The 18848-nt window shown below is 40.9% G+C and overlaps 1 protein-coding gene across 15 annotated transcripts in view; it reads right to left on the bottom strand.

Annotated features, from left to right (window-relative positions):
• NRXN3 (neurexin 3) overlaps positions 1-18848 on the bottom strand; it is a 901920-nt gene that overhangs the window by 239304 nt on the left and 643768 nt on the right. For all 15 annotated transcript variants that reach the window (XM_088529330.1, XM_088529323.1, XM_088529324.1 and 12 more), the window contains one exon: positions 6551-6732. In XM_088529330.1, coding sequence (XP_088385456.1) covers positions 6551-6732 — 182 coding nt within the window. The remainder of the gene's footprint in view (positions 1-6550; positions 6733-18848) is intronic.

The raw sequence follows: 18848 nt of genomic DNA, 5'->3' as shown, positions 1-18848 counted from the left end.
AACATGCTTCCAAGTCCGGTGCTTCTTGCAAAGAGAAAAAACAAACAAACAAAAGAAACCACCACCACCCCCCCGCCCCAAACCAAAACAAAAGATCTTGCCAATTGTTAGCAGAGTCTGCAAGTATGAAATATTTTAGTCTGACTCTGGATGAACACTAAAATCCTCAAGACTTATCTCGGCCTCCAGGCTTTGGATAGTTCAAGGAAACAGCTTCACCGGAGCTTGTGCTGGTTTCTCACTTTGACCTTGTCAAAAAGCCAAGATCACTTCACTCCCTTGTATTTAATATTTAAAGAAAAACATCATGAAAAGAAAAATCTACATTTTCCTCAGGATCAAAACAAGTTCGAATGTTTCCTTAATATTATGATATGCAGCAAAGCTCTACATGAAGTCTTCTACATAAACATAATCACAGGAGAGAAAATATCACACAAAATAACAGTATTTGGTTACACAGTATAGCAAACACATTTATCATAACTAGAGGTCTTTGGATAAATACTGTGCATGGCTCTGAGATCTGATCATTTAATACATAACAGTGAGTCAAAAAGCTACAGCAAGTCTCAAGGCAAACCTTCACATAGTAAACTAGTTCAAATTTCAGAGCGTATTTTAACCAGAAGCTTTATACTCCGGAACAAACCTCTCATAAGCAAGATCATTATGATTTTTGTTTAATTTAGGAGCATAGTTTTTATTTCTGCACTTCCAAAGTGTAACACGCTACCTTTGCTACACATACAACACTAAAGTAGACAAGATTTCTCCCTTCCTGTTCCCCCCATCCCCTGAAGTACAGTTAATTCTGTTCACTACACCAAAGCATGATCTTATTGCTACCTACCAGTTTCCTTGATGAGGCAGCAACCCCCTGTCTCTGTGGAAAACCAAAGGTGCCAAGTTTAATTATGCATAGGTCTTTAAGCCCCATTTCATAGAATTATCCACACTATTTTTCCCATTGATTCTTCCTCCATCTCCCCCAGTTCTTAATTTTCACTTCAGGTGGATAACAGAGACTCAGCTGGCCTGCGCAGCTGAAGCCCCACGGTTATTTTCAGATTTGTGATTCTAATCAGGCTAATTTGCAGTCCAACTTACAATTTTACCATTCATGCTAGCCCTGCCCTAGGAGCTAGCCCTTCCCAGCATATATCAGATCAGCCTCATGACCCTCACTAACAACGGTGAGAGCACCAGGGTCTCTGCATTCGCCGTTGCCAAGTGAGGAGCTAATAGATTCCCATATCAAAGCACTGAGCTTCCATACTGCCTGAATAGAGCTGGGGATCTAAAAAATCCATCATCTTTAGCCACAGGACATCACCAGGCTATTTCTTGCACTGTTGCATTGAATTATGAAGGCTCATTCATGCACCTGGGGCAGAGGCTGGCAGCAGAGCAGGAAAGTCACGAGGGCCCGTGAGGTGGCGCCGCACCGATAGGGCAGGCCACGTCGGGCTCGCTGGGGCAAGAGGCTCCTCCAGACACACAGGTTTGCCCCCTGCTCCTGTCCTCACCACAGACACACTCTCCTAGGAGCTAAATGATAAAAAATAGATGGACCATTATTATGCATAATGTGAGCTCATTCAGATACATGAAAAATGGATTTTTAGATGCCTTTTCAAAATAAAAGCAGCAGTAACAACACTTTAGAAGCACTTTTGAAAAAATGTGGATTTTTTTTTCTTCCTTCAAATTAATTTTCCTTTACTAGCTCTTCTGTGCTCTGGGGAAGAGCAAATGTGGCATGCAAGTACAAACACATGGGACTTTGCAGATCCAAGGAGTTTAGAAAAGGACACTATAAAACTCTGAGGGCATTTTGGGACAGGATCCTTGGGTAGTTAAACAGTACAGCTCTATCGAAAAAAGATCTCTGGCAATTTACACCAGCTGACAAGATGGCCACCAACACGCGAACCTCAAATTTGAAGCTCATTTAGTTATAGCCTGTGGCAGGCAAGATAATGATGGCCAAGATATATACGCTTGCCATGGTCTCTCATGCTATAAACCTGACGTAATTGACAAGCAGTTATCTTATGTTCCCTTGTGCATGCACAATCTAAGTTATACTAATCTCTTTGTACAAGTGTTCTTGGAGTACGTGGTCAGGAACAAAGCCCTGTTGCAGCCACAGGCTATGCCACGCAGCAAGCGCCTTTGCTGATGCTGCATGTCCTTCCTAAGCCTTTCTCTGAAGAAGTTTGCAGCCTTCCCGAGTGTCTTTCTGGGCCCACTGTCTAAAAACACCACAGAGTTCTTCAGCATGCCTTGAACAACTTAAAGATTTAGCTGCTGTCACATGTCCTATCTACAGAGTCCTGATGCATTTGATCCAAAAGAAATAGAAACATCTAAGCTCTCAAGGGCAGATTTGAGAGGCATCTTTTCTGTTCAGTTGAAAACAAAATTGCTTAATTCATCTAGTTTTGTCTTTTATTTTTTAGTTGTGAAAATGTCATAGGACAAAAGGAGGCCAAGTTAGCCTCTAGTGTCATTTCACCATCCTTAGTGAAATATTTTCAATAATTAATCATGTCTACTAAATTAAGAGAGTCATGAAAAGAGCCAATTGGAATATACATGATACAACAGTACTGAGATACTCACCCCTGCAGCACAGAGATGACAAAAGGATTCAGATCTATTCCACTACCAGCTTTACGCCTTTGGATAGGCTTTCTGCAAAGGGAAGCATCTTCGTTACGCACACCACCAACATACCAATACTGGGCCTGCTTTCTTTGTTTTTAACATTAAATTACGTGTTAAACATATCCTTCAAACTATTTCCCCCTGCTCCAGACAAGCCAAGATGCTTAGCACTGTTCTGTCCTCCTGTGAGGAAGTTCAAGTAGTTCAAGAAATTTCATTCCATTAACTGGAAATTACTTTTCTGTCTAAGGAAATGGAGTAACTGACCATATGCATACTGCTAATGTGCTTCAATGCTAATTTACAGAGATACAATTTGAATCATTTCCGTGATCAACAAAAGAAATGGAACCAAACAAGGACGCAAGACGTGGCTTAAGATGATTGCCATACTATAAGAAAGAGAAGAAGCAACTTACAATTCCTATTCATCAATAGTTATGGAAGGGAAGTAAATACTTGTGACATGCACTATGTGACCCCTAGAATTCAAGTTCGCAGCAATTCGATAGCGTAATGCCTGCCAAAGAGCCCAAGTTGGCTCGCGCTGTTACGGGACGGAAGGGCCTCCTCACGGCCTGTGGCGCCAGCGCTGTCTGGTCCGCGCAGCTCGAGCGGGAACCTGCTCTGCTGCAGGACTGCACTGCAGAGAAAGGACACGTGTTAACGGGCCACAGCACGTCTGCCACATCTCACACAAATAATGTCTTGTTAATACCCAAGTACTTGAAAAGTCAAGTGTTATTTAAGGGTAAACATTATTATTTAATTTTCCAAAAAAGGCTCAGCTACAAATGTTTAGAAGATATACTCATGAGAGCAGTTAAAGTTTTAAGGCTTTGCACGTATGCTAATGCTCAGGTTTTGCCTACTAAAACAGCTTATTCAAAAGTCTCTGAGAAAGTTTCAGGCGGGTAGTTTTTATACATGAATAATTTCAGGAGACCTGCTGAGTGCACCCACAGGTAGAGTATAATCCTAGATCCAACCTAATACTAAGGTCTCCACCTCTTAGGTTTTTATCTTGATGGAGTATGTTAACTTTTCAGACAATCTGTACATCCTGGTCTCTTAAACCTTCTAATGATCTGGAAATTCTCACGTTTTGCTCCAGAACTCATCTGAATTCCCTCCCGTAGTCGGCTGGCAGTCTGGCTATACCTGCTCATTATTCAGTTCACCTCCTTAGCTAGGCATACATGTTATAGTAGGTGCTGTCTCCTGTACTTGGCCAAAGAGTAAACTGCCTTTCCTGCTCAATACTCAGTTAGTCATGTCAGCTTGAAAAAAAAAACAGCGAGGCTTCCCTAAGTCAGGTATTGACTGAGAATCAGAATATAGGTCAAACCCTGGGGCCTTTAGTTGTAGCCTAGTGCCAAGTGATGGATCTCCATTAGCTTGAAATGACTTAAGCGAAACTTCAAAGTCATTAGACTTTTTGGCTAAGTCTAAAGTTTACATTCTACACACAATCCAGAAACTGTGTGAAAACCAGCGTCACTTCCTCACAATCCCATTCTTACAGCCAGAGGTGAGGAGATAGTTTATGATTCGCATCTGATGGAACAACAGCGGAACAGAGCAGCAGTCCGCATGGGTGGGTGATTTATCTCTTGGTAGTCATCAGAAGCAGAATATCCATCACAACCTGCAGCTGTCTTCCCCTCACTATTTGTTCTTAGTAAGGATTTTTGCATGTGATAAATCACAGAACAGAAGCCATGGAAGCCTAAGCTGAATGAATGTATAGAAACGTTCAATCACAGCTCAAATGTGCAGCCTCTTTAAGCATCCATTGTACAAAATAATTTTCTGGTATGGGTTCGGGCTTGGTGCTCCAAGGTGCCAGAAAAATCTCGTAAGGAGGGATTTGATGCTATTACAACACTCCTGTCCCATGTGCTACAGTTAGTGCTGTTCACTCAAACACCTCGTACTTCACATGCCACATTGATCTGGATGACATGTCATCCATTTTCCCTGGGTTGCCAGCTTATATCTCACTGTAAATCAGGAAAGAAAATATTGTGGGTTTTTTTTGTGTGTGTCATATAGACCAGATGTCTTCGTTTATAAATTTCCACAATGTCTAAAAGACTCATAATTAAAAAAATGAATCCAAACAGAACCATAAATAAAGCAAGTAAAAGTGTAATTTGTTACACAGAGATATCTTTTCTGACTTTGAATCTCTCAGACAAAAAGAATATAATGAGCACTCAAGAATATACAAGGCTTCCTAAACGCACGGACGGCATTAAGAGATGTCTTGTCACCAGAGTAAAAGCCACTTTCACAACTTTCAAAATGGCATCAAATCTCGCTAAACTAGAGTAGTATAGACTATATATAATGCATAATAAGCGTAAACTATACTAAGGCTTTTGGATGACATTTTGGTTCAGTGATGCAGAGAAGCAAAAGGACCAGCAAGCAGCTTTTGCCATCGATCATTGCCAGTCAAACATTCAAGAAAGTGGGAGAAAGTCGTAAGTCAGAAATAAGTATCTTTAAAGTAAATAAGTAAATATGCTCCCCAGTATGCACACAAAAAAATGCCAGTTCAAGCACTTTTCACAATTGCTTCTCAAAAAGTAGCTAAATACACATAAACATATTAACATTGGTTGTCTTTGCTTTAATACTTATTTTTGCTTTCTCCAGGTATTTAATATACATTGGGCATAATAACATTGTCACACTACGCCCCCAGCTTTTCTTTCCTCCAAAGAGATGCCCGGATTGATCGTTTCTTTCATTCTGATGCAGGGGGCGAGGAGGGGAGGAAGGGTGGAGGAGGAATCACAAACTAAATTTAAAACATCAAAAAAAAAATAGAAGTTGACTGGTGATAGCTCACAGCTGTATTCGAACCAACTCAAACAAATATGAACTTTAAAATAAAATCAGAAATTAAATCATTAAAAAACTAATGATGACTTTTAGCTCTAACCCTTTCTTCAGAGCTCTGCTGCAATACACCAAGTTCTTCCACAAGACTCTGAATATCTTCCATGCCTTTCGAAGTCACATTAGGTCCACAGGTTGATCACTGGCATTCCTCCTATTACCTAAACTTTAAGTGCCTGTCAAATGTCAACAGCTCCCAAGCTCATGCAAACCCTGTCTCTATCCCCCACTCCACTGTGAATTAAGACATGAAACACTAACAAAATACATCTAACATGAGCACTGTGTAACGGTGACCAGGATCTATTTGAATAAACTCGTTCATTTTGTTTAGAAAGGAAAAAAAAATACCAAGCACAACCCTGTTCTTCCAAATCCCTTAAGTTTCCAGTCTTAGCATTCCATTTTTCTCAAAGAATGCCAGCCTCTCCCTAAAAGCACTTTTAGTTAAGTTTTCCTAATCAAATAAAAAAGCAAAAAAAGCCCCAACCAAACAGCAACAACAACAAAACCAAACCAAACCACCAATGACCACTCACACAGCAACACTCAGATCAGCTGTTTTACACCATATGAGGATCCAGTCAATTCTCACTTAAATCGTCTTGGTGAGAAGACTTAATTCACTACTTCATTCTTTACCTCTTTACCTTCTGACAAGGGTAATATTCCACAGATTAAGTACCATGAAATATTTCTGCTTTTTGAATAAGTCTCACTGCTATTGAACCCCACAGAATTTACCAACCCATCGCCCCTCACAGCAAGACTTGGCTCCATGTGTTTTCTGCCAGATCTACCACCAAAAAGAACTACCTCAGATTAACTGGAGTGAGTGTTAAAAGACATCGGTAGCACAAATCAGAAACAAAACAGTATTTTATGACAATGGTTTTCCTCAAATCCATATTTGGTTAACAGAAATTCAGCGTCCAGCACGCGTGTGGACCTATATATATGTACTCACTATGTGAAGCTGCAGAAAATCGCCAAGCCCAGGCGCGCTGTCAATCCGAACAAGGATGCCGTCCTTCACTGTTGTGCTGAAGCCCACAGCAAGACGGTCCGTTCTTGTGCTCGGTCTGTCGTTAGCTGGCCAGGTGTACAAGATGAGACCTCCACTCTTCCCAAAGATATACGTGGCACCAGCTACAAAACAGAAAGCCCAACAAAAATGCATAAATTAATTATTTTATTTATTTATTCACCAAAGCCAATAATAATGCTATGACTTTCCAAAGGAAGACAAATAAGTAAACTCTTAGGGTTTACTAAGAGTGCTGAAATTATGGCCTACTACTGGCCAGACTACTGAGGGCAGATAAAGAAGTTTCTAGAAAAATTAACAGATCGGATGAGACATACATATTTCCAGGCCCTGCCGGGGAACAGAAGGATTTTAGTATGCGTTGTTCTCTCCTATGTTATGATAAATGACATTAGGAGCTCTCCGTGATATTAGAATTGATTCTTTATCTGTTTCAAGATATATGTGAAATGAAGATTTAGACTGCTCCCTCCACCTCCTCACATGCATTCTTCCCTCCACAAACTGGCAAGTTTTCTTTTGCGGAGCAATGGCTCTGGAACACGAGACACTAACAAAAAGATGCAGACAAAATAGCTTTTAGCACACAAACAATATCCGGTCCTTCACCATTAGCTTCATACCACTAGCTTCAGGCACAGACAACATAATTCCCTCCTTAACTATGTCCATCAAGCAGGAGAGTATGGTCTCTAGACTCACACAAACACTTGAATCTAAGTGGATATGCATGTTATTCTGAGCATCCTCATGTTCCTACGCACATAACTGCAAGGGAACCACAAACAAGTTTTAAGTCACTTGAGACAGGTTGTCTGTATATATCCTGCTGAACCATTTTTCAGGTGGAAGCTCCTAAATAAATACAAGCGGCATTTGAGATAAGACAAGCCAACAGCTCACCACAAATGCCTGATCTCATTAGACCTAACATCTGTCCAAGCACTGCCATAATACACTACTTCAATAAAATTCCTCCAAAACACCTCAAAAGTACAACACACCTCTCCACTCCCCATCCCAAGAGAAAACAAAACAAAACAAACAAGCAAAACACTAATACCACACAACCAACACAAAACACACCTCTTTCAGAAGCATGGGATACAGAAGGAATATTTGGGAAATCTCCTTGACTGGGCTCTGTCTTCAGCTCAGCACTACCCTTTGTGGGAGACCCTCCTTTTCCTCAACATTTCCTAAGACTTTCATACATTTAACTCACATATTTCCAGTACCATTTATTTTCATAGTTAGTGTGGCAATGCCTTCCTTGATCTTACTTTAAAAACAAAGCCAGCGCTCTCCAGATAACAGCCTCCTGCACTCACAGGTGCCACCTGAGCCCAGTAAGAAGGGAACAAGCAAGGAATTATTGTCACACATGAGGAAGTAGAGAAGCGTTCAGAATTCACATTCTCTTTTTCAGAACTAGAAGGATTTTATTTGAGCTTCTTAGAAAATACGACTAAGGCTATGGCAGGTAAAACTGCGGTCCTAGACCCAAAAGGCACAGGCAGGCCAGGACCACCACTGCACTCTGATGCCTCAGGCACTTGCTGCGCCCAAATTTCTACGCTCTTTTTACAATGGATCACAAGCTGTAACAGCAAGTAAAAATACGCAGCTCATCACTGCACCAGGCATAATATATGTGTAGAAATTACAGGGAAAGCTGTGTGCATTTTCCAGGTTAATTTAAGCTATAACCGATGCTAATTTATTTTTCTCGTAAACCAGCAAAATCAAGCAACTCGGAACAGACCAAGTGTAGCTGGATAGATTAGATCATATCTAGGTCACTTTTACGCTTGCCTACAAAGCCACAGCTCCTCTAAAGCTTTTTACAACCTGAATTCCAAATGAATACTACACATTAATGCAAATAATTGATACACTTAAGAAGTTTCCTCTGGAAATTTCAGTACACATTACCAAGACAGATGGCAAAATTTAGGCCATAGAAAGGAAACAATTTGTGAACAGCTGACTCAGTGACAGAGTGAAAATGAATCCATATTTACTACCTTCCAGGTCTGGGTACATCCAGCAGATCATACCCTCAGTAAATTAAAAAATGTGTGTCTAAAATCAGGATAAGGTAGAAAATTTCCATCATAATTCTGCATTAACATGAGCACACTGGCATACTGGAACAGTGACCATGTATCATTTTTGATTCAGAAAGGTTAGTTCAGCAGGCTGAACTCAAACTCTGCATTCAGTTTGGAATTAAGATGGAGGATGCAAAACTAAAAAAAATTGTAGAAAGGGTTTTTTCTTTTTTTTTTTTCTTTTTTTTCCCTCCTTTTAAAATAAAAACATCTTCCCAAGTACATCCACAATTTCTTTAAATTAGTTAGAAATTACTGGGTAGTGAATTATCCACAGCTTCTCTCCATGCACAGATATTTCAAACAGTCCGCTATGAATTCCATCCAAGTCCACTTCCCTCAATTTGTTAGTTGGTTGTATATTGTATTATACTTTGCTTTATCTTCCTTACTTTAGTCTGCAAGGTAAAGCAAGATTATTCACTACTCATTACCACAGCAAGATCAAGCAAGATTATTCATTATCACTCATTACTGATAGCTTCATGGATTAAAAGCCATTTTCCAAAATTATTCCAGCATCTTTCAGAAGCTGCAGAATCTCCTACTCCTGTTTTTTTTTTTTTTTTTTTTTTTTTTTGTACAGATTATTGTGCCCTTTAGCAGTTAAGACGAGCTAGAAAGAAAAGTCTTTGTTACTTATGAAGACAATTTCTTTACTCCTCTCAGATCCATTTGGCTGCAGGTAGAGCATGTCAGAGCTCCTATGAGCATCAATTAGAGCCAATTATATCTTCATAGACCTGCCATGGGACTTAACTGTTTAATGGAGCTCATTTTCTCCTCACAGAGCACAGATTTTGCTTTTAAGCTTAACTTCAGGAAATTCAGTACTTTGAGTTAGTGCAAAGTGATCATTCAGATTTAACAGCCTGAGGAACACTACTCAAAATAACTTGTTAGGAGCAGTCTGATGGCCTGCAGGTGCTGCAGAAACATCCAGGTCAGAATTACCTGCACTGGGATAGATGGACCAGGGGGTTTACCTGTGTGCAACTGAATACACAAAATCTTGCTAGGTATGTCAGCATCCCTTCTCTTCCCTTTTGAAGATGTATAGTACACATTGACTTAATATTTATACTTGACTGCTGTACCCATGATTTTATGGTGTTGAAAACCATAAGAGAGGGGAATCTTTCTGAGCAAAGATTTCACCTGCATCAAAACTTGAGACCTGGGCCTGACCGCCTTACCTAGCTGGCCCTGCTTTAAGCTGGGGAGGATGATCAGGCTGCACTATCTTTTTCCTGCCGAGGTTCCTTATAATTATGTAAAAGGACATAACATTTTTGTAAGAAGACTGGAAATGTATTTTTGCATTTCTTAATAAAGGGACAAATACAAAATATGCATTATTTTTTCAATTCCAAGTCTGGAAATACACCCAAGCAGACTAACTTTCCTGCATTTTCCTTATTCACTGCTAGGTTGTTTGGATTTTTCTTTCCACAGCTATTTGGTGCTACTACATATTTTCTGCTTAGTCCAATAGCTCTGATGAGTCACTTAGTGCACTTCATACGCTGGTGGAAAGGTCCTATCATATTTATTAATTATCATGACCTTCTGCTTTTGAACAAGAAGCTATCAGTTCAGCTAAAGGAAAAATTGCAACAATTACACTTTGTTCTTCTTGGGAAGGAAATGAATTTTAGTGTATTTTCAAGCAGTATTTTTATGCAATCAGCAGTATCTCAATAAGAAAAACTGTGGGTGGTTAGCGGGGAGTGAAACAAGATCCCATTCATATCATGAAGGAGACCTTGATAATAACTGTACTTTGCAGTCCTTTAAAGGGAAAATTAAATGACAAAGACCTGACAGTTTATGCAGATTTTAAGATTCTCAACATTTCAGTAAAGTTGCAGTTCTAACGATCTCACAGAAATCCGAAAATATGGGTGATCCCTGTCTCACTGCAGAATCCAGGTACAATTTCTATCACTTGGAAGGACACTAGTAAGGGAATGTAGATTAAAATACACACACTACTATGTATGTCTGTCTCTCTTGGGAGGAGGGAAGGGCTGAGGCATAAGACGTGAAATTTGCTCTAGTGTCATTTTACATTCAGGCAATGAAAAAGTAGCTCCCAGGAACATAGCAGAGCACCCTATGGCGCCCTAGTAGGGAGCAGAGGTGGAAAAAGTAGCAGGAGATCAGCAGGTAACAGCTTCTGTTCCGACTAATTAAAGATGGATAAAATAGATTGGAGACTTGGCCCGAGATAGGTCTGAGGAAAGCCTCAAAGGATCTTTCTGTTTTCTGTTCAATATATCTGTGCCTCAGAACAGTAAGTGAGAGCAAACCAGATTAATCAGACCACTGCCCCAAGGATTAAGGTCTTTCCCATATGTTCACAGCTTAAGGGGTATTTCTGCATATTTGACCAATCAGTTCCCAGTCAGAAAAACAGTTTCACAGCTCTTCAGGCCTTAATGCAGCCAGACAGTTCAACATGTTACTTATTTATGCTAGCTACACTCATGAGAGAAAGAAGCCATGCTTTGAACACCAATTCTAAGAGCAAGTAAAAGTTGCACAAACTAGAAAGGAGTACCTGGACTTTGCACAAATTGCTTCTGACTATTTATTGCTCTTCCTAAGTCTACCATGCAGCAACAGAGACAATAAAACATCGGCTGGCATCAGTACACTGTCAAAAGGACGTGCACTATCTGAGGAAAAATGAAGCTTCTGACAGTTGTTTTTCTAACTCATTCCTTCTGGCACATCAAACACACTGCAAATCCTATAACAGAATTTGTTTGGGGTCAAAAATTAAGTATGATAGAATAATTTATTTTAGAAGAGTCAGAGATGCACTGACAGTATCAAAACGCATGGAGAACATAAAAAATGGTTGAAAAAAATGTATCTGGTTTTGCAATACACTGCTAAAGAGCATGGACAATTTGAGTTCATTACTTGAAATAATTTGAAATGAGCCAACTCTAGGTGTGCTGAAACATCTGTATTGTCTGGAGATGTCCTAATAGGCATTCCCAATTTCCAGCCTCTGCAAGAAACAGCTTTCTTTAATCATTTCAAAGAGTATTACCCACAAATAGGCTCTTTGCTATCTTGCTAGATATTTAGCAAGATCTCTGACTACTCATATTGAAAAGAAACAATACTTAGTAAATATAACCATGCCAAAAAAAGTACAATTAAAGTTGTGCTTGTATCAAACAAGAAAACTCAGAGAAAGCTTCTCTCAAGTAAATCTGATTTTTATAAACCACTCAACTATACAAGTTACTATTACTAGAGAATCAAGAAAATACCAACTGATCAAAAGAATCAGCGATCTTACTGAATTGTTAAGATTTCAAAATGGTTTTCAAGCAAAGTGAGACACGCACAACACAAGCACAGAGCAGCGTGCCAGCGCCTTCCCTCTGGTCTCCCAGGCCTGTCCAGGCATCACGGCCTCGATGGCAGCCACTCTCGCTTGTCCTGTTGCGAACTGTCACTCCATCCTACAACCCTTTGAACTCAAACAAAGGGTTGCTCCAGTTTTATATTTAACTCCTCTTCCTTTCTCAGTCATGCCACACTAGAACAAGGAGTTCTTCCTTAGACATAATGATGGGTCTGAACCTATATATCAGCCAGGACTTCAAAAGGAAAAAACAGAATATGGCGCTGCCACCTCCTCTACAGATAGCCTTCAAGAACACACACCAGCGTTCTTTGGAATGGCCCATGGAATCAGGATATCCGAAGAAGTATCCTTGAGTTACCATGACTTGATCACACATTAAAAAAACAGAAGTTTAGTCCAAATTGCGTGCCAGCACACAGAACTAAAGCTTTACTATTTTCTCCTCAGAAACCCACCCTCTGGTAGTTGACAACACTGGTCACATGAGCATGGCACGTGGACATCTGCACCACTGGTCCTGCCCTTTCCCCATCCCACATAAAAGAGAAAGATCTATTAGTACAAAGACCCGCTCAATAACAAAGAAAAAAAGAAATACTCAAAAGAAGGTTTTAGTGGAACAGCACCGTCTGCTGCATTTGGCCATTCCAAAGGATTGTCCAAGGAGAAAACAAAGACAGATCTGACACTACTTGTGAAATGACTGCTGAAACATCCTTTTATTCATCAAGAGCTTTAAATTGCCTAAGAACGAAGGACACTTAAAGCCGTAAAAATGCAAAGCTTCCAGTCTAATCCTTGAAAAGCGAGCTCCTGTACTCAAAAGAGTTTTCATGAACTAGCTCTTTTCCTTTCAGCTTGCTCGGCTTGCTCTGCTCTTAACAAACCCTCTGAGACCCAGACTGAACACCATACTCATTTCGCGCTCTGTAGAAAAAAAGCTGATATTCCTTAATACTAAACTGAAATTCCTCCCCAGCTTTAATTTTTGAAGGAGCTTCCTCTAAGTAAGAAAGAGGAATAGAGGAAAACTGCAAAACTAACAAAACTGAAACAGCATTTCAGATCATCATTGCTTTCTTTGTTCTCCCCCTCTCCCCTCATTTTTTTTTGTTATTACAGTAAATTAATAGAACTTTACTCCCAGTATGCATTCATAAGCCAAAAACTACACTGAACAGTATGCTGCTGCTTATTAGTTACATGGCATTAAAGCAATTGGAAGAGGAAAAATGGGGAGAGGAAGGGAGCACACGCCTACAGACAGGCCAAGATAGAGGGATATGTAGTTTGAGACAAACTAATCCACAAGCCTGGGAAGGTTGTTTTTTTTCTAGAAGCTGAATTTGCCATGGGGCACACTGGAGATGCTGATCGCATCTGCAATTTAGGGATGAGCTGCCAACTAAAAGGGACTGAAGATGACCCTAGGCTTACAGGCGTTTATGTTTAACCAACATAAATCTGTTAAACTTAACAGATTCCAGGTAAAATTGTTGCAAAACACTGTCACAACTATAATTTCATAAAAAAATGTTATAGTGGTACAGACCAGGATCCAAATACTTGTCCCTTCTGTAGTGCCAGCCCTACGGAGGTACCCAGGGAAGCAAAACACAGCAAATGTGTTTCCTTCAAGTACTAGCTTACAAGCCTTTTCAGCAAGCGCCTGAGCCTTCCTAGACTTAGTTTACACAATAATCCCAGAGACTTGCCCAGTCTCTCCTCAACCCATTTTAAATTTCTAAATTTGCAGCATTGACTTACATAATTCTGTTCAACGTAGCAAGTTGAACACAGGCTAATAGCAGGCCGAGGCAGCAAAAGGTGACAAGAGCATCCTATGCTGTATTAACAGGGCCACAGCCAGCAGATCAAGTGATTATCCCCTTTCAATCAACACATATTAGACTGTATCTTGAATATTATGCCCGGCTTTGGGTTTGACATGGCATTGACAAACTGGATGAGTTCAGCAGAGGGCTACGAAGACAGCCGGTGAGCTGAAGTGTTTGCCCTGTGAGGAGAGGAAGGGGGAACAGGGCCTGTTTAGAGCCTGTTCAGTCTGGAGTGGGGGAAAACAAACAAACAAACAAAGACCAACACACACAGCTTTGAGAGGATCTAATCACAGCTTTGCAGCACCTATGAGGAGGTTTTCAAGACAGAGACAAGCTCTTCATCGTGGGGCATGGTAGAAGAACAAAACGAAGAGGCCTAATTTAAAAAGAAAATATTCTAACTTGAAGTAAAAGTAAACCTTCCCCTCCCTCCAGGACTCACCACCCTCCCCTGCCCATGAAGAACTGCCAGGGAGCAAAACAGGTTGCCCAGAGAGGTTTTGGAGACTCCATATATGGAGGTTTTCAAGACCTGATGACAAAGCCCCGAGCATCCCAGGCCGACCTCAGAGCTGACGCTGCGCTGAGCAGGAGTTGGGCTAGAGACATGCTGAAGTCCCTTCTAACCTGAATGAAGAACCACCACTTCAGTTAAATCATGCTCAACTACTGCACTGGAAGACAGCAATCTGTCCTTATACTATCCTGTCAGTGCCAATCTTGTTTTATAGGCTGATGGCACCACTTCCTTACCCTCAAGTCATCTCTTTCAAAGAGACCACTTGTGTCAAGCTCAGTTCCCACACAGCTTCAGGCAGCCATACAACCAGTATCAGCCTAGAAAAGGTCCACAAGGACAATTCCTCCAGGCCTCTTCTATGCGCCATAGGCCATAAAAAGCATTCTATAATATGCACTTCCAATAACAAATATAGAACATTGCAGAAAGACAAAATACTTAAACCGCAATGCGCCCGTGGAGATTAAAAGCAGTCAAATGTTGCAACTGAAATTGCGGGAGTTTGCCGGGTAGAAGTGCCCAGAAAACCTGCAGGGGACATGGAGAGGAACAAACACTGTAAAACAGAAGAACCAAAATGAAAACAAGCCAGCAGACTCATGGTCTCAAAACACACAGTGTGGCTCCACTAAGTAAGAAGATCAGATTTTCCTCCAACAGAGACAGAATTGTTCCAGTCAAAATATCTGGCCCTCTACCTACCCGAGGACAAACTGAAACAAAATGCTATCTCCTGAATTCAGGATGACATCGAGCCTGTCTTCAAGCCAAATCAGGCTGCCATGTTAACTGAAAGCTACACCCTGATCAGAAAATGCTGCTTTCTTTGCTCAAATGAGCACTGAGCCTGGCTGCTGCAATACCATTCCATCATAAAAGGGCGGGGGGGAAAAGTCCAGACTACTCAGCACCAAAGCTTTCAATAATTACTATGATCCTTGCAGGACTAGTTTAGGAGTGCCTGTACTGGGGACCCCACTACCTACTAGTCAGGGAGACTTTATTAGGTGCAACCGTGACTCAATTTAGTATAGGGAGATGGAAATATTTCTTAGTTGCATCCTGCTGTCAAAGAGCTGAAGTCTGAACATAATTTCTTGTTTGTTGGCATTGCCTGGTAAAAGGGCCGACAGAGAGGATGTCCTTGGAGGAGGCCAGAAGGCAGAACGCCACAGGAGCAGTACTCAGGCTGCTACTAGGAGCATGGCAGGTTTCAGAGCCCATTTGGGGCCTGGAGGAAGAATAGGGATGTTAGTTCACCACAGGAGTTTCACAGAACCTTAGCAGTGGCAAAAAGGCCTAGATATAGCTGAGGATGGGACAGGACAACCTGCTGCTATTGATTTTCACCCATTCAATTCCCTTGCAAGTAATTCCCCTCTCTAGTCTTAAATTATGCCTCACTCAATTAAAACAAATAAGCCACAAAACTGCTGTTCCTCAATTTTGGTTAGTCACTTAAAGTTTAGGAAGTGCCACCTAAAGACGTCAGCTTGCACACTGCTATTCCCCCCCCACCCCAAACACACTCCTTGTGAGGAAATAATTCTTTCTTACACATCTCTTTGCATTTCATTTATCCACAGGTATTAAAAACAGAATAGAAAGTACAACTTACATTTATGGTCTTCACAACAGAAGACCCAAACCTAATTTTCAGGCTTGAGTGCATTAAAAATTGGGCAAAAGTTTTTGGCTATTAGCTACTCTCCAGAGCCACAGAATGCAACAGGTTCATCCAATCTCACAACTACACAGCAGAGATAGGAATAGGAGGCAGGTTTTTCAAGACATTCAAACCTTTTGCTAGTCATTAGCATTTTAGTTTGAAGTAGAAATATACTTTTCAAGTGAATTTTCTGACCAATCACTACTTGTTTTGCTTTGGTTCACATGAGAGCAGTCTTGATTGAAGTAAAACTGAATGGAAAGATGCAATCTGGTTTTGAAGAGATGATGAGCACACAGCACCAAACTAGGGCTAGCAAAAAACAAAAGCCTCAAAGGTAAAATGACCCTCTACCAATTTTCACTCCAAAAACCTCCTCTCACTGTACTGCACTACTTGTTACTATAGACATAGCCAAGTCTTTTAAGACTGAATAGGGCTACTTTGGTCTATTTGAGAAAGACTAAATGCAGAATTCTCAGCTTTTTGACCTCACATCAAATACCACATCATCCCTCAAGACTACTGGAACACCAACAATGGAAAGAAATGCATATTTAGAAGCTCGCTATTCCAAGGGCTCTCTAAACTTGCCCAAGGTCACACAGAGCAATTCTTTGACACCATTTTCTCTGCTGAACAAGATAATCACTGTTCTTCCCCCTCTTCTCTCAAAAGGGCATCAAAAGCTAATAAGATAGAGGAGTTCTTAAAGTATTCTGTAAGTGATATACAACTTCTCTTGACACAGTCTTCCCTTTTTGCAACTATGAAAGGAAAGCCTCCGTTAGGAGAAGTGGACCTATGCGAGTGTTATACAGGCAATCTGTTAAAAAGCACAGTGCCAAAGTAAAGAGACGAGTGTAATGGTTGTTTAATCATTCTCACCATGAAGTGCCAATTCTTTAGTCTCTTATGACATTCATGAATGATGCAAAGGGCTAGCATGATGAATGCAGAGCAATTCCGACTGACAGATACTTTTAGAGAATTTATATCCTTCCCCCACTCCCAGGACAAAAGGGCTCTTGAGCTGAGTTATCATTTGTTCTATGAGAGGATTTACAGTCTTGCCAGCAACTCCTTACACTTTACTCTGTAAGGCATTTATTTTGATATACTGATTGTGATCATTCAAGAACAACTGTATCTGAAGAAAGTCAGCAGGGGAGAAAGGAAAAAGAAGAGCTGTTGTGAATAACTAGCTCACCTTGACCTGGGACTTGATTCCCCTCAGCTTTAGGTCTTTAGTAGCAGTTCTATCCCAGCATCCTCTACTATCCTAATTACAGACATCTGGGACAAGGGAGACATCTAATCTTTCATGCCTGGCAAGGCAAGAACAGAAAAAAGTTTGCAGCAAACAAGAAGCCAGGCCTTTCTGAGCATTTCACTAGAAACCTCTCCTTTGTCATGCAGCAGCTTCCATGCTCCACAGGAGCAGCCTGCAGCTTACACCAGCAGCGCAGGCATGGGATCATTTGGCAGAACTGCCTCCGGGTCCCACGTGGAGAAGTGGAGGGAAACAAATGGGTTTAGCCTTAGCTGCACTGGGCAATTAAGGGCCATTGCCACAACAAGCACATCGCCACCAAACTAGGATTAGGCATGGGAGGCATTTTGGCCTTGCAAAAGCTGGCAGTCAACATTTCTTTCCTCTTGCGGAGACTGCTAGGGACTCTTCCAGCTTTGATACTCAGCCACTGTTCAAAAGCCAGTTTGTGTCAAAAGCGCTTCTGAAAAGAAGTTCAGCAGCAACAGTCTTGATTTAAAAATGTGTCACCATCATCTCAGAGGCCCAGAGCCTGTAACCTTTATTCACATGAGGCAATATCCTCTCTTATGTGACACAGCCCACGGAAGGGCCGGAGGCTTCTCACATTGATCTACTGATCATAGCAAGTGTACTTCATATTACAAGTATTAGGGGCATTCAGGCACAGCCCTGGCACACGAATGATAAATTACTGAGAAAGCTACAGATAATAACCATATGTCCTCACAGAGGATACTATCCTTCACTCGTACATATTTTGCCTCAGTATTTTTGTACCTGTATACAGTACTTGATCTCAAATGGCCTGACATTTCCATTCTTGAAGAGGGCTTATGTAAGCTGCAAGGAGGAGTTTACCTTATTTGCCTTTGAAATGCATCTATCATCATACAGGGCTAAGGCAGGGCTTTGCACAGCACCTGTTCCCATGAAAATAGGGGGAAGGAACTGCTTAGAGTAGCAAGTGAAGCAGGTATTTAATAGGTTTTGTGAAGAGGTTTTAGTGAGACAAGTTGAATTACTAAGGCTGAAGGAACAGTTAAAAGCAAGTAGACCAACTACCTTAACCTCATTCCTACTCTCATTGAGAAACTTTCATTGACAAAGGTTTCCTTCGCTTAAGTATTTCAAACATACGCTCATCCCCATCTCCAAGTACTGACAGTCAATACTTGAGTTTCAGCCTATATTGCTTAACTGTCAATGGCTAGCTATAGTCCCAATAAATTATCTAATTTCTAAACCACTTCTCCAGGAGACAACATAAAAATGCTCTTTCTGGTACAACTTCCAGGGTGCCAAAGGCATACAATTTCACAGAAAGCTCAGTTCTGAGTTTTCTAAGGAGGAAAAAAGTCTCTCAAGCTGCAAAAATAAATTCCAGTGTATCTTTCTTCTCTCCTGTG

The sequence above is a fragment of the Tinamus guttatus genome, unplaced genomic scaffold (genome assembly GCF_059628265.1).
Source record: "Tinamus guttatus ecotype Peru unplaced genomic scaffold, ASM5962826v1 Tinamus_guttatus_pri_ptg000327l, whole genome shotgun sequence".
Taxonomy (NCBI): Eukaryota; Metazoa; Chordata; class Aves; order Tinamiformes; family Tinamidae; genus Tinamus; species Tinamus guttatus.
Note: the sequence above shows the minus strand (reverse complement) of the source record. Positions and strands in the feature narration are given on the sequence as shown.